Here is a 17,263-nt window from a genome sequence, read left to right on the forward strand (position 1 = left end):
GATTACAGTCATGAGCCACCGTGCCTGGCCAAAATTACACAAGCAGTTTTCAAAATTAACATTTACATTTTAAAAAATATTACACTGGATAACATACAGATTGATACAGGCTGTCAATTTTATTAGGACGAAGTCTTTAAGCTGCAGATCTTTCTGAGTTATTTGCAGGGATGTAAGCAGTTATATCAAAATGTATTCTTTTGTACTAAAGTTTCCTGATTGACATAAGGCAGGTATCAGGACAATTGTAAAAAAAAAAAAAAAAAAAGTAATTACAATTATTTCTACCTTAAACTAAAATCCATTGAATAAAAGTTTATCAATGTGGAAATTTTACTGATATTTTAAAAAAATTAGATGGCTCAGTTTGATAATGCAGGGCAACACGGCCATACTCACAACTTCAGATAAAATGTTAATGATGAATCAAAACAGGTTTTGGACTCAACATGCAAAATAAAATGAATCTTTCTGTGCTGAAACTGTGAGTTAAAAAGAAGATCTCTGTATTAGTCTGCCCAGGCGCCATAACAAATACCATAAACTGAGTGACTTAAACAGCAGAAATTAATTTTCTCACAGTTCTGGGGACTAGAAGTTTAAGATCAAGGTGCCAGCAGAGTTGGTGTCTGGTAAAGGCTCTCTCCTTGGTTTGCAGACAGCTGCCTTCTCACTGTGTCCTCACATGGAGGGGCATGGGCAGCTCTCTGGTATCTCCTCTTACAAGGACACCAGTTCTGGTGTCTCTTCTTGCAAGGATACTAATCCTTCCTATCTGATGAAGTCCTACTCTTATCACCTCATTTAACCTTTATTTCTTCCTTACAGGAGGAATTTCTTCAAATATAGTCACATTGGAGGTATAGCGTCAACATGGGAATTTGGGAGGCAGACACAGTTCAATCATACTAGACTTTGAGTTATCTGATCTTTTCAAAAAATAACACCATTGAACAACTTGTATATGATGTTATACTATGCATATATTTGTCTCCAAACAATAAAATTTTTAAACTAGCTGAGAAAATCTGTTGACTTCTCCAGAGTGATTACTCATTCATTAGGAATGTGAGCAACTCAGCTTTGAAACACAAATTTACTATCACTCCCTTTCTGAACATTAGTAAAGCTAAAAAAAGATTAGTGAAAATGTTAAAAACAAATCTATTAGTATTTGAAGCTACTTATCTGTATGAATCTCAATTTTTTCACACACTTTTACCTTAAAACCAAATAAAAGTCCTCAACCTCATCAATAGGTTCTTGGAAACTGACTTTAAGTGAAACAAGGTATAATAAAACCAATTTCATCCTAGGCGAATTGACATAAACAAGAGTTAAGTTCCTATGGCATATTTCTGGTCACAAATAATCACCCAACTTCTAAATGAAGACCCCAAACACCTCTAATATTAGACATTGAAATAAATGTGGGCCATACATACATTTAAGAAAGGTTAATAACAACAAGTAAGATTACCCAATTTTTGGTGAATCACTGAATGACGACGGTTGTAGTGGTGGTGGATTAAATCAAGGAATAGATGTTTGCAAGTAGAAAAATTTAAGGAGCACCTCTTCCTACCAGAAATTACAAAACAATCACGAATATGGTGGGCTGGCTGAATGCTTTCATACTGCATCACTTATTGTTGTGCAGTTGTCTGATTATCATCTACTTTATAAATCTGTATTTGATAATAGTTTGTATTCATTCATTTTCCAACCTGCTTATTCCAGCTTAGGGTTGCAGGTGGCCAGAGCCTATCCTGGAAGCCTGAGACACAAGGTGAACAGCCCTGGACAGGACATCATTCCATCTCAGGGAGCACACACACACACCAACATTCACTCACACTGGGACCACTTAGTCACACCAATGAACCCAACACATACATCTGTGGGAGAAAACTGGAGTGCCCAGAGAAAACCCATGCAGACATGGGAAGAATGTGAAAACTTCACACAGACAGTGGCCCCAGCTGGGAATCAATTTTTTTTTCTCATCAATGTTATAATGCAATTATGTTATTTGAGGACCTGCTGTACTGAAAAACTTTTCCCCTAAGATCGGGAACAAAACAAAGATGCCTGCTTTCACTACTTCTATTCATCATAGTACAGGAAGCTCTAGCTGTAGCAATTAAGGAAAAAAAAAAGGCATCCAAATTAGAAAGAAATAAAATAACTTCTGTTCACAGATGATATGATATTATATGCAGAAAGCCCTAAAGGTTACACACACACACACACACACACACACACACAAAACTGTTAGGCCTAATAAATGAATTCAGAAAAGATGCAGAATACAAAATCAAGACACAAAAATCAACTACACGCTGGGGTGGTGGCATGTCCCTGTAATCCCAGCTATTTGGGAGGCTGAAGCAGATGAACTGCTTGAACTCGGGTGGCGGGGGTTGCAGTGAGCCGAGATCACACCACTGCACTCTAGCCTGGGCGACAGAGTGAGACTTGTCTCAAAAAAAAAGAAAAAAAAAAAAAAATCAATTATATTTTTATAAATTAACAATGAAAAATATGAAAAGGAAACTAAGAAAAACAATTCCATTTACAATAGCATGAAAAGAATAAAATACTTAGTAATAAATTTAACCAAGGAGGTGACAGACTTGTATACTGAAAACTACAAAACATCGCTGAAAGAGGCTGGGTATGGTAGCTCATGCCTGCAACCCCAGTGCTTTGGAAGGCAGAGGCAGGAAGATTGCTTGAGGCCAGGAGTTTGAGACCAGCCTGGGCAACAGAGTGAGACCTCATCTCTAAAACAAATAAAAAATTAGCTGAGTTTGATGGCACAGGTGGGAGGATTGCTTGAGCCCAGGAGTTCAAGGCAACAATGAGCTAGGATTGTGCCACTACACTCCAGCCAGGGCAACAGAGCAAGACACTTTCTCTTAAAAATATTGCTGAAAGAAACCGAAGATGACCTAAATAAACGGAAACACATCCTATGTTCATAGATTAAATTACTTAATATTGTCAAGGTGATACTACTACTAAAAGTGATCTATAGAGTCACTGAAATCCTATTGAAATTCCAATGGTATTTTTTAAATAGAAAAAACCATTAATATCTTTAAAAGGACCAAGAATAGGCAAAACAACCTTGAAAAGGAACAAAGTGGGATGACTTACACTTCTTGATTTTAAGACTTATTACAAGGCCGGGTGCGGTGGCTCAAGCCTGTAATCCCAGCACTTTGGGAGGCCGAAGCAGGCGGATCACAACGTTGGGGGTTCAAGACTAGCCTGACCAACATGATGAAACTGTGTCTCTACTAAAAATACAAAAATTAGCAGGCATGGCAGCATGCGCCTGTAATCCCAGCTACACAGGAGGCTGAGGCAGGAGAATTGCTTGAACCTGGGAGGTGGAGGTTGTGGTGAGCTGAGATTGCGCCACTGCACTCCAGCCTGGGCAACAGAGTGAGACTCTGTCTCAAAACAAACAAACAAAAAAAACCCAACTTATTACAAAGCCACAGTAATCATAAGGACAGATAAACCAACAAAAGAGAATGCAGATCCCAGAAACAAAAATCCTCATATATATGGTCATTTAATTTTTGACAAGGGTGCCAAGGGTACCATTCAATGGGAGAAATGACAGTCTTTTCAACAAATGGTGTTGGGAAAACTGAATATGTACATGCAAAAGAATGAAGTTGGACCCTTACCTAATACCTTACATAAAAATTAACTCAGAATTGATCAAATACCTAAATTTAAGAGCTAAAACTAGAAAATTCTTAGAAGAAGACATAGGGGAAATCTCCATGACACTGGATTTGAAAATGATTTCCTGGATATGACACCAAAAACATATGGGGCAAAACAAAAATAGATAAATTGGACTTCATTAAAATTAAGAACTTTTGTACATCAGAGGATATGATTTTTAAAAAAGTGAGAAGATGACCTACAGAATAGAAAAAAAATTTTCAAATCATATACCTGATAAGGAATGAATATCCAGAATACATGAAGAACTCCTACAACTCAACCACAAAACAGCCTGATTCAAAAATGGGCAAAGGGCTTGAATAGATATTCCTCTAGAGAAGATATACAATGGCTAATAAGCATATGAAAAGATACTCAACATCACTAGTCATTAGGGAAATGCAAATCAAAACCACAACGAGATACCACTTCACATTCTTTAGGATAGCTATTATCAGAAAAATAGAAAATAGCAACAAGCATTATTGAGGATGTGGAGAAACTGGAAGCCTTATGCATTGCTGGTGAGAATGTAAAATAATATAGCTGCTGTAGAAAACAGCACAGCAGTTCCTCAAAAAAATTAAACATAAAATTACCATACGATACAGTAATCCCACTTCTAGTTATGTGCCCAAAGTAATTGAAAGCAGGTTCTAGAAAGATATTTGTACACTTATGTTCATAGCAGTATTATTTACAGCAGCCAAAATGTAGAAACAACTCAAGTGGCCATCAATAGGTGAATGAATAAACAAAATGTGGTATATATACACAATGGAATATTATTCAGCCATAAAAAGGAATGAAATTCGGATACACATTACAACATGGATGCACTTTGAAAACATCATGCTGAGTTACATAAGTGAGACACAAAAGGACAGATATTATACACACTTATCTGATATATCTAGAATAGTCAAATACATAGAGACAGAAAGTAGAATGGTGGTTTCTAGGCACTGGAGGAGGAGAGAAATGGGAGTCATTGTTTAATGGCTACTGAGTTTCAGTTTCACAAGATGAAGAGTTTTGGAGACAGAGGGTAATAATGGTTGCACAACACTGTGAATGTACTTAATGCCACAGAACTGTCCACTTAAAAATGGTTAAAATGGTAAATTTTGTTATATGGATTTTATCCCCATAAAAAAGATTTCTCAAATTAAAAAGTGGTAAATAGTAAATTTTGTTAGATATTTTACCACAATAATAAGAAAAACCATATATATATATGGTTGCAGTGAGCTGAGATCACGCGACTGCACTCCAGCCTGGGCAATAGAGTGAGACTCCGTTTCAAAACAACCAACCAACCAACCAACCAACCAACCAACCAACCAACCAAAAAAACCCCAACTTATTACAAAGCCACAGTAATCATAAGGACAGATAAACCAACAAAAGAGAATGCAGATCCCAGAAACAAAAATCCTCATATATATGGTCATTTGGTCATAAACCAAATATATATATATATATTTAAGACCTAGTTTCAAGATGAAATGATTTCTAAGGTCCCTTCTAATTCTAAAATTTTATGTGATATGGAGATATCAAGGAGAAAAGAGAATCTATTAATAGTTGAGAAAAAAGCTCCTGACTGAATTAAGAGTGTAACTTTACCTTTTAGTGATTATAAATGGACCAAGAAGCTCTAGCAATGGTAGCAAACTCCAATGCCTACAGATGACGTGCAGGGAACGTCAGCAGGTGAAGCAGGGCAGCTTGGGTTGGTGGTAAATCTGAGACCATATGCCCTGTCTAAAGGGAGCAGCTGCATCTCTGCCCTGGTGAGCTGTCTCCCTGCAGGAATGTGGGCATGGTACTGGGAGGATTTTCCATTCTTCAAGTGAAACTGAAATTGAGACTTTTATGTGAAACATTGGCATCTAATTGAATCTAAATATTTTTTTTTTTTGAGACGGAGTCTCGCTGTATCGCCCAGGCTGGAGTGCAGTGGCCGGATCTCAGCTCACTGCAAGCTCCGCCTCCCGGGTTTTTACGCCATTCTCCTGCCTCAGCCTCCCGAGTAGCCGGGACTACAGGCGCCCGCCACCTCGCCCGGCTAGTTTTTTGTATTTTTTAGTAGAGACGGGGTTTCACCGTGTTAGCCAGGATGGTCTCGATCTCCTGACCTCGTGATCCGCCCGTCTCGGCCTCCCAAAGTGCTAGGATTACAGGCTTGAGCCACCGCGCCCGGCCCGAATCTAAATATTTTTAACACTGCAAGCCAAAGAAAGACACATCTGTAGGCCAAGGCATGTGTAGTTAGCTGACTACTAGTTTGTGATACCTTTCATGGAGTGAAGGTAAAAACCCAGAATACAAAAGAAGGAATGGAGGTACTATTCACCAGTGTTTAAAGTTTGATTATGGATAATGATCTAAATCTTTCAAATCCTTATTTTGGAATACTGAATATTATTTTAATTAGGTGTTATTTACTATAGTATGGCTTTGATTGGGCTGGTTTTTAGTGGGGCACTTTGAACATGAAGTTTAGTACCTGGTATATAGCATTTTGTCAATAAGATTTATTAATTTAAATCAGAAGTTCCTATATAATATAGAAAAGTTAATGTAAAGCAGATTTTAAAAACTAACCTATCCTCTGATAAAATGAATGATAATATAATCCATTCAATAATCTATCTTCTGTATCATTATGGGGAAATGGTAAGCCTTCATATTATATAACAAAAAAATCATTCACCTATATTAGGTGCTAGGGATATAATTACTGGCAAAACAAACAAGGTTCCTGTCCTCATAAAGTTTATAATTTTAATAAGGAAGATGGACATTGTCATTCAAGTAAATACTGAATCAGAAACTGTAATAAATGATATGACTAAAAATCAGAGGATAATCTGAAAAATTATAACGGAAGGACCCAATTCAGATAAGGGAGGGAGTCACAGAGAAGGCTTCTTTAAGGACCTGACCTTTAAAACTAAAACGTACAGGTATTATGTATGGAGGGTTGAGGAGTTTCAGGTGGGAGAGAAGATAGTGACAAAAGCATTCCAGGAATGCTTGTATAACAGCCCCAAATAACCAACATTGAAAAAAAAGAGAACATTAAATAGGGGGAAAGATTAAAGTTATTGGAGGTAGAGAGGTGAATGATTTGAGGGGTCATCAATTGTCAATTTTCTCCCTGGAGAAAAGATTTTGAAGAAGGAAATAAACATGAAAAACGAAGAGAAAATTAGGAACTGAGGAGAAATAAACAAAATGGGAGCTAGGAAACAGGCATTGAAATTCTTGTTGATTGTCTACATCCAGTTTCCAGGAGAAAATGAGGAGAGGCGATGCACTGGTTGGAGCAGGTGAACATAATTGGCTGGTGGGATCCACATTAGTGAAGAGACCACACGGAAGGGTTCTTGTTTGTTTAAAACATTACAGAAGCAACAATTGCTCTTTAATAATTCAAAGACAGCCACCCCACTCCTGTAGTAAAGCACTATTAATCCTCACTGAATGATTTTTACTGGTGAAGATGAGGCTTAGTGACAAGCAAAATCAAGTGGAAGTTCAAGGCAATTACACAAAGAAGTCAGACCAACAGCTTCATTTCAGCCTAAAGGGTCTGCATTTTCCCTTGACATCACTTTGTCCACCATAAACATTAGATATTTTAGAAAAAGTAACAGATTTTTATCACATAATCAGATAGACCCACTGCAATTCCCTGATTCCTAGAATGTAAGCTCTATAAAAGCAGGGATTTTTGTCAATATTCTGATCATACAGCAAAGTTGACAAGAATAAAAATTTCTGTCTGTCCCAGTCACTGCTTTATCACCAGCAACCGATACATAAATGTTTGTCGAATGAATAAATATGAACACAAAACCACTGTCAATTCAGAGTCAAACATAAAAGATAAAAGGAAAAAAAAGGACAGGAAAAAAGCAAGGAAGGGATGAAACTGGTCATCCTTTACATCCTGGCATTCATTCTTGACTCTTTCTCTGCCACATCCCTCACCCAGTCAATCAGCAAATCCTGTCAAACCGACTTCTTAAATAGCTCTTCATTTTCATGGTCATTTTTGTTATACTATAAGAGTCTCCTGGCCGGGCGCGGTGGCTCAAGTCTGTACTCCCAGCACTTTGGGAGGCCGAGATGGGCGGATCACGAGGTCAGGAGATCGAGACCATCCCAACATGGGCTAACATGGTGAAACCCCGTCTCCACTAAAAAATACAAAAAACTAGCCGGGCGAGGTGGCGGGCGCCCGTAGTCCCAGCTGCTCGGGAGGCTGAGGCAGGAGAATGGCGTGAACCCGGGAGGCGGAGCTTGCAGTGAGCTGAGATCCGGCCACTGCACTCCAGCCTGGGCGATACAGCGAGACTCCGTCTCAAAAAAAAAAAAAAAAAAAAAAAAAAAAATAGAGTCTCCTAACCGGTCTTTGTTTTCACTTTTACCTGCCTTGCATTCTATTTTCCATGCTTTTGTCTGTGTTACATGTGAAAATACCACACAAATGGAGAAGATTCTACTAACTTCAGGAGAAACTTTTTATTTCCATAGGTTTTTGGGGAACCGGTAGTATCTGGTTACATGAGTATGTTCTTTAGTGGCGATTTGTAAGATTTTGTTGCACCCATCACCCAAGCAGTATACAATGAACCCAATTAGCAGTCCTTTATCCCTCACGCTCAACCCATCCTTTCCCCTGGGTCCCCAAAGTCCATTGTATCATTCCTATGCTTTTTAGTGCACACAAAGCCCTTTGTAACACCTGGGGTAGCATACACAGCAAGTTGTTAAGAATGTGGACTTTGTGGGCTTGCGAGTGGTGGCTCACACCTGTAATCAGCATTTTGGGAGGCTGAGGTGGGTGGATTGCTTAAGCCCAGGAGTTTGAGACCAGCCTAGGCAACATGGTGAAACCCCATCTCTACAAAAAATGCAAAAATTAGCTGGGTGTGGTATGTGCCTGTATTCCCAGCTACTAGGAAGGCTGAGGTGGGAGGATTGCTTGGGCCTGGGAGGCAGAGGTTGCATTGAGTGGGCAACAGAGTGAGACTCAATCTCAAAAAAAAAAAAAAAAAGAATGTGATAATGTGAACTTTGTGAAGATATAGGTTGGAATATGAGCTGTGCTACTTATAAACGCTGTGGCCTTGTGCTAGTTACTTAATTCTCTGACTCTCAGTTTCCTTTTATTTTCCTTTCTTTCTTTTTCTTTTTTTTTGACAGAGTCTTACTCTGTTGCCTAGGCTGGAGTATAGTGGCATGATCTTGGCTCACTGCAACCTCTGCCTCCCAGACTCAAGCGATTCTCCTGCCTTAGCCTCCTGAGTAGCTGAGACTACAGGCATGTGCCACCACACCTAGCTAATTTTTATACTTTTAGTAAAGAAAGGGTTTCACCATGTTGGCCAGGCTGGTCTCAAACTCCTGACCTCAAGGATCCACCTGCCTTGGCCTCTCAAAGTGCTGGGATTACAGGCATGATTCACCGCACCCAGCCGACTCCGTTTCTTAACATATAAAACAGGATAGTAATCATATCAACTCATATGTTTATTGTGTGGATTAAATGAATGAATACATGTAAACATTTTGCTCAGTGTATGGCACATAAAAGCATTCCGCATTATCTCCTATTGACTGTGATAGTGTTTCCTTATTATGTGTTAAGTATTGGCCACAATGACTTCTTACCACTTTCCAAAGGAACCATGTTGTTTCATGTTATCATACTTTCAGAAATCGTGTTCCCTGTTTTTGAATGTATTCCTTATTTGCTTAACAGCTTTCTACTGCTCCAAGATCCATCCCAACTGTGTTTGCTCCTTTATAGCCTTCACCTACTTCTACAGAATTAACTATTTTCTCCCTTGTACTATTACGGAATCTTATGCATGGCTCTAAAAATCACCTGTACTCTATGGAGACTATTTCTACACCACTCTGTTTTTTTTTTTTTTTTTTTTTTTTTTTTTTTTTGGTGGAACAGGGGTAGGGTTGAATTAATAATCTAGTTTATTTTATTTCTTCTAGAAAAAAAAAACGGGAGAGATGTACAGAATGTGCAGGCTTGTTACATAGGTATACGTGTGCATGGTGGTTTGCCACACCTATTGACCTGTCCTCTAACCTCCCTTCCCTCAACCCCCACCCCTCAAGAGGCCCTGGTGTGTGATGTTCCCCTCCCTGTATCCGTCATGTTCTCATTGTTCAACTCCCACTTATGAGTGAGAACATGCAGTGTTTGGTTTTCTGTTCCTGTGTTAGTTTGCTGAGGATAATGGCTTCCAGCTTCATCCATGTCCCTGCAAAGGACATGATCTCATTCCTTTTCATGGCTGCATAGTATTCCATGGTGTATATGTTCCACATTTTCTTTATCCAGTCTATTACTGATGGGCATTTGGGTTGGTTCCTATGCTACTCTGTTTCTTCTCCTAGAATAAGAGCTCCTTGAGGGCAAGTATTTTCACTTACTCATTTGTATTTCCAGCCTCTCATGCAGTGTTGACACAGAACACACTGAAGCAATAATACTGCCTGGAGTCAGGCTTCATGGCTTCTCCTGGCACTGGCTTTTTCATTGACTGGGTGTGTGACCTAGAGCAAGTTATTTAACATTCTAAATCTGTTTCATTTTCTGTGCAAAGGAAGTAATAGCACCTACCTAACACATAGGGTTGTTGTGAAGAAAAATGAAATAATCTATCTAGAAGCACTTAATAAATGTTAATTGCTACTATCATTTTCACTATATTGTATTTTTCATGTCTAGAAATTCCATTTGGATCTTTTTAATATCTTCTACTAATCTCCTAATCATATTCATGTTTTCTTTACATACTTGAGCATATTTATATGATTTAAAATAACCATTTTAAGGTCCTTGTTAGTTAATTCCATCATCTCTGTCATTTCTGGATCTGTGTTTCTATTGATTAATTTTTCTCCTGGTCAGGGGCTGTATTTTCCTGCTTCTTTTAATGTCTGGTAATTTTGTTTTGTTTTGTTTTTGAGACAGGGTCTTACTCTCTGTCACCCAGGCCGGAGTGCAGTGGTGTGATCACGGCTTACTGCAGCCTCAACCTTCTAGGCTCAAGCAATCCTCCCACCTCAGCCATCTGAGTAGCTGGGACCACAGGTGTGCACCACCACACCCGGCTAATTTTTAAAATTTTTTGTCGAGACAGGGTTTTGCCCTGTTGCCCAAGCCGGTCATGAACTCCTGGGCTCAAGCAATCCACTTGCCTTGGCCTCCCAAAGTCCTGGGATGGTAGGCATGTGCCACCATGCCTAGCCTGTCTGGTAATTTTGAATTGAATGTCAGACTTGGTGAATTTTGCATTGCTGAATGCTGGATTTTGTTAAATTCCTTTAAAGATTACTGAATTTTGTTCTTGTATAGAGTTAAATTACTTGCAGATCAATTTAATCCTTTTTGCTTTTAAACTGTTGAGAACTCTACCCAGTGCCCTGTGTGTTTTGAGGTCTTTTCACTATGGCTGGTAGAAGTGTAAATTATACTTAGCCCCTTGTATACTCCAGAAATTGTCTGGCCCACTGTTTTCTGGTAGTTCTTTTTCCAATCCACACATATGCAAAGTTTGTAGCCAAAGATTCTGGAGCTCACTGAACAACTTCTTCCCCTTTTGGATTCTGACCTGTAAATTCTGGCTGCTCCAGCCTCCCTAAACCCCAGTCTCTGCCTCCTCAACTCAATAACACTGCTAAGCTCTTTGACAATTTCTCTCCCTATACTATTGCTTGGAAACTGCCTCTCAGAATTCACAGTCCCCACCTGCCTATTGCCCAATGTCTGAAAACTGCTGTTTCAGATATTCTGATTCTTTCATTGTTAGTGGCAAGAGGGCAATTCCCTTAGCAGATACTTCTTCACAGATAGAAGAGGAAGTACCTATCATTATTTTATCAAATGAAATATATATATGTATGTATGTGTATGTATGTATATACTCAAAATTAAATTCTAATTGAAAATAAAGTTGGAGAAGGCTCTTTTGAGCCGATATCCCTAAACAGAAGATTTACATCAAGAGACTATCAATCTTTGCCAGACTTAGAAAATGCAGATTAATATTCCTATACAGAAAAAATTAGTAAAGTGAGAAGTGTAATTTTAAAGGCTTTTAAAATTCTAATAAAACTTTTTGCTTCCAAGAGCCTAAAGTTGCTTAGATACCAAGAGGTTCATTACAGTCTTCATGAGATTATCTAAAATTTGGACAAGATAATTAGCATCAGTGCTCAGTCATGCAGAAATGATATTATACCCCCGTACTTGCTAAAAACTGGAATAAAATACTTTTTGTCAAAAGGGACCAGGTCCTTAGATTTCTACAAGTGGCTTCATTTTTAGATACGTATGCTCTTCTTTTGCTACCTCCCAGAAGAGTTAGTTTCCACTTGATCATGCTCAAGTATGCACATGACATTCTAAGGAAGTTATCTGCAGAAGAACAATGCAGTAGGAGTTCCACTCAGTAGGCAGGTACCTGGCATTATAATTGATAAACTGGGGCTTAATAAATCCTTTCCTTTAGAATCTTGCCTCCAAGAGCTTTCACTCATTCTGGATTAAAATTGGAGATTGACATATTCTGGTTTAGAAAGATGTTCTGAAGTTTCCTAGAAAAAGCTGAGAATATATTAAAGCTACTTAACCAATTATTTTAGGATCACCTAGACACCGATGTTGCGTTTAGTCTAAGAAGTCTGAGGCTGTCTGACTAAGAAGCATAACAATAGGCCGGGCGCGGTGGCTCACGCCTGTAATCCCAGCACTTTGGGAGGCCCAGGCTGGTGGATCACAAAGTCAGGAGATCCAGACCATCCTGGGTAACAAAGTGAAACCCCATCTCTACTAAAAATACAAAAATTAGCCAGGCATGGTGGCGGGCACCTGTAGTCCCAGCTACTCGGGAGGCTGAGGCAGGAGAATGGCGTGAACCCGGGAGGTAGAACTTGCAGTGAGCCGAGATCGCGCCGCTGCACTCCAGCCTGGGCAACAGAGCGAGACTCCGTCTCAAAAAAAAAAAAAGAAGAAGCATAACAATAAACAGCCAGCATAAAATCTATGTTTTGTGTTTGTTTATGGCACAAGGAGAAACAGGGAATTTGGAGCTGCTTATTCTTAGCAGCTGGATGAGTCACTGGCAGCTGCTATTAGAAAGATAAAGAAACCCACATCTGCTAAGAGTCCAAATGCTACATGAATCCCTTGTGATAGTAAATACATTCTTGAAGAGGCCCCACTTCTGTATCAGGAAAAAAGTTAAGGCTATCTGAAGACCGTTTTCCATAGTTATCTTCATATGTTGTCTCACAGAAACTAGCTCTAGCCATATTCTTCAATATACAGCTGACCCTTGAACAACACAGGTTTCAGTTGTGCAGATCTACACTTTTAGGGGGGTTTTCTTCAACCAAATATGGATCGAAAATACACTATTCTAGGGGTATGAAGCCCTGTATACGGAAGACTGACTTTCCACATATGGGAGTTCCACAGGACTAATGTAGGCCTTGATTATGCATGGATTTTGGTATAAATGGGGGTTCTGGAACCAATCCCTGCATATACTGAGAGACGACTGCACTAGGTGGTCTACAACAAATATTTGCTGACTGAGTAAGGGACTGGGAAAGACAACCTCTGTTAATATAGCACAAGCTTTACCTATACACTCACAGTTCCCAGTTTTGTTTATATAGAGACCAATGGAATAGTGTTTCTGAGTTGCTTCACTTAAAATTGAGTCCACATTGGTTTTTTGCCTATTAGTGCATTTATTCTGTAAAGGAAATGATACGATCCTCAGTACACTAAGTACTTCTTTAATAATACTGTAATGGAGATGCATGATCTCCAGAGTTACATGTCAAAGAGGCAATGACTGAAGTAAAAATAGTAGAAATAGCACATCAGCATATTAGTAAATCTGGGTTCTATTTTTAGCTTTGATACTAATCCACCATGAAATCTTTCTGCAAGTTACACAATTTCATTATTTATAAAACGGGCACAATAATACCCACTTTACCTATTTCTTAGGACAGTGGAACTAATAAGATATTGGGTGGAAAAGTTTTAGAAAAGAGTTAGTAACTATACATAAAAGTTTAATAGCTGTATATTTAGTAGCTATTTAGAAAACTTAAAGTTTTGTAGCAGTAGCATTGATTAGAGCATAGTGGGGAATCTCATAAATTCAAAAGCAGGGAGTCTACCTATTCACTTACTATAACCTCAGTGGGGAGGGGAGGGGAAGGGAAGAGAAGGGAGAAGAGAAGAGGGAGGGAGGGAGGGAGGGAGGAAGGAAGGAAGGAGCGAAGGAAGGAAGGAAGGAAGGAGGGAGGAAGGGAGGGAGGGAGGGAAAGAAAGAAAAGTAAAGAAAAGCAAGCAAGCAAGCAAGCAAGCAAGAAACTGCCTTAAAGGTATTTATAAAAACACGTAATATGAAAGTAGGAGACCAGGCATGGTAGCGCATGCCTATAACCCCAGCACTTTGGGAGGCTGAGGTGAACAAGTGGCTTGAGCCCAGAAGTTCGAGACCAGACTAGGTAACATGGTGAAACCCTAACTCTATAAAAAACACAAAAATTAGCCACACATGGTAGTGAACAAATATATTCCCAGCTACTTGAGGTGGGAGGATCACCTGAGCTTGGAAGGTCAAGGCTGCAGTGAGCTGAGACTGTGCCATTGTATTCCAGCCTGGGTGACAGAGTAAGACCCTGTCAAAAATAAAAATAAAAATAAAAGTTGAAATTTATTCTGTGGCTATTACTTGAAGGCTTTAAAAAAAATTCTAATATTCTTAGGCAGTGGCCCAAGCCAAAAACTTGGAAATTACCACTGGTCTTCTCTCTCATCTTAATGCCAAATCCAATCACCAAATCCTATGAATTCTATCTCTAAAAGCGCCCCTTCCATCTCCATACTGCCTTAGTGTTGGCTCTAATCTCTCACTCAACTACTACCAGACTTCTATGTTCCTTGCCTCCAGTCTAGACCATCTTCTACATTGCCTTTTGAATGATCTTTCTAGAGCTCGGATATTACCACACCACTCTCCTATCTAAAAGCCTTCAAATAAGATGGGGCATGGTGGCTCACGTCTGTAAACCCAGTGCTTTGGGAGGCTGAGGCCTTGAGTTCAGGAGTTTGAGACCAGCCTGGGCAACATAGCAAAACCCTGTCTCTACAAAAACATTTAAAATTAGCTAGGTATGGTGGGCATGGACCTGTAGTCCTAGCTAGCTAGGAGGCTGAGTTAGGAAGATCACCTGAGCATGGAAGCTCAAGGTTATAGTGAACTATGATCAAGCCACTGCTCTCTAGCCTGGGCAACGGGGTCTTTTTTTTTTTTGAGACAGAGTCTTGCTCTGTCACCCAGGCTGGAGTGTAGTAGCGTGATCTCGGCTCACTGCAAGCTCCACCTCCCGGGTTCACGCCATTCTCCTGCCGCAGTCTCCCGGGTAGCTGGGACTACAGGCACCTGCCACCACACCCGGCTAATTTTTTTGTATTTTTTAGTAGAGACGGGGTTTCACCGTGTTAACCAGGATGGTCTCGATTTCCTGACCTTGTGATCCGCCCACCATGGCCTCCCAAAGAGATGGGATTATAGGCGTGAGCCACCGCGCCTGGTTGCAACAGGGACTTAAAAAAAAAAAAAACAAAAAAAAAAACAAAAAACAAAACCAAAAAAAAGCCTTCAAATAACACCCAGAGAATAAAATTTAACTTTTTTGTTTGTTTGTTTGTTTGTTTTGAGGCAGGATCTCGCTCTGTCACCTAGGCTAGAGTCAGTGGCATAATCATGGCTCACTGTAGCCTCAACCTCCCCTGGCTCAAGTGATCCTCCTACCTCAGCCTCCCAAGTAGCTGTGACTACAGGTATGTGCCACCACACCTGGCTAATTTTGTTTATTTTTTTGTAGAGACAAAGTCTCAGTATGTTGCCCAGGTTGGTCTCAAAGTTCTGGGCTCAAGTGATCCTCCTACCTTGGTCTCCCAAAATGCTGGGATTACAGGTGTGAGCCACCACATCCAGCCCCAATTTCTTTTCTTTTCTTTTTTTTTTTTTTTTTTTTCTGAGGCAGAGTCTTGCTCTGTCGCCCAGGCTGGATTGCAGTGGCACAATCTCGGCTCACAGCAACCTCTGTCCCCCAGGGTTCAAACGATTTTCGTTTCTCAGCCTTCTGAATAGCTGAGATTATAGGAGTGCGCCACCACACCTGGCTAATTTTTGTATTTTTAGTAGAGACGGGGTTTCACCATGTTGGTTTCAAACTCCTGACCTCAAGTGATCCACCTGCCTTGGCATCCAAAAGTGCTGGGATTATAGGCTGAGCCACTGTGCCTGGCCCAATTTCTTTTATATGGCTAAAAAATAATCTTTCAGCAGCTCCGTTATTCCTTCACAGTCTCATCTCCCCTAACCTCCTTCACAAACTTCACACAGACCCTAGACATTCTGACCTGTTACGTAAGTATTCCAGGTTCTTTTGTGCTTCAGCATATGTTCTACCTAGGATGCCCTTCTCTCCTTTATCCATGTGAATGATTCCTACTCTTCCTTCCCAGCTTAGATCAAACAGCCAGTTCTAAGGAGGACCTTCTCTGCTCCACTTCTCTCTCCCTCCTCTAACAACAGTATCCCCATCCCACCCCCATTCAGGAGTTTCTTTCTTTGTATTCACATTATGCCTTGTATTTACTGCATGGCATTTTAATATCTGCCAAGAGCAAGGGCTGTGGAGTCAGACTGCCTGGGTGTAAATCTGGGCCCAGAATTTACTATCTAACCTTGCCAAGTTACTTAACCTCTCTGATCCTCAGTTTCATTAGTTACAAAATGGGGATTATAGTATCTACCACAGAGAGCCCTTGTAAAGATAAACGAGTTACTACATGTAAAGAGCTACACTTGGCTCTTAATAGGTATCATTAGTGATGGTAGTGGTAATAGTAATATCTTTGACATAAACCAGACAACTCCTCAAAAGTGAGGTATTCTAAATACCTTGAATAGCATGCATTCAAACAATATTTATAAGAACAAAAGAAAAAGTTTGAAAGAGAGAGAGAAAGAGAGAGAGAGAGAAAGAAAGAAAGAGAAAGAAAGGAAGGAAGGAAGGAAGGAAGGAAGAGAAAGAAAGAAAGAAAGAAAGAAAGAAAGAAAGAAAGAAAGAAAGAAAGAAAGAAAGAAAGAAAGAAAGAAAGAAAGAAAGAAAGAAAGAAAGAAAGAAAGGGAAAGAAAGAAAAAGAGAGAGAGGGAAGGAAGGTAAGAGGGAAGGAAGGAGGGAAGGAAGGATTCGGGAAGACTTACCGCCATTTTTGCCCACAGTTCGGAAGCATCTCCAGAAGGCTCGTAAAAATGATACCCTATTGTGGGGAGTGGCTTGGACGAAGCTGAATTCTCGAAAGAGAATGTGTGTTCCCTGGCATACACTGTTAAAACTGCAAAGAGAAAAATCAAGAAATCATTGTTAG

At 39.7% G+C, this 17,263-nt stretch overlaps 1 protein-coding gene across 11 annotated transcripts in view; it reads right to left on the reverse strand.

Annotated features, from left to right (window-relative positions):
- The window catches only part of CSTPP1 (centriolar satellite-associated tubulin polyglutamylase complex regulator 1), a 226,441-nt gene that overhangs the window by 98,340 nt on the left and 110,838 nt on the right, over positions 1-17,263 (reverse strand). For 8 of the 11 annotated variants that reach the window (XM_037999404.2, XM_007999816.3, XM_007999806.3 and 5 more), the window contains exon 3: positions 17,100-17,230. In XM_037999404.2, the coding sequence (XP_037855332.1) occupies positions 17,100-17,230 (131 nt within the window). Of the gene's footprint in view, positions 1-14,423; positions 14,500-17,099; positions 17,231-17,263 lie in introns of all 11 variants that reach the window. The other 3 variants (XM_073016682.1, XM_073016676.1, XM_073016691.1) reach the window with 1 other exon arrangement.

Source organism: Chlorocebus sabaeus, chromosome 1 (assembly GCF_047675955.1).
Source record: "Chlorocebus sabaeus isolate Y175 chromosome 1, mChlSab1.0.hap1, whole genome shotgun sequence".
Taxonomy (NCBI): domain Eukaryota; kingdom Metazoa; phylum Chordata; class Mammalia; order Primates; family Cercopithecidae; genus Chlorocebus; species Chlorocebus sabaeus.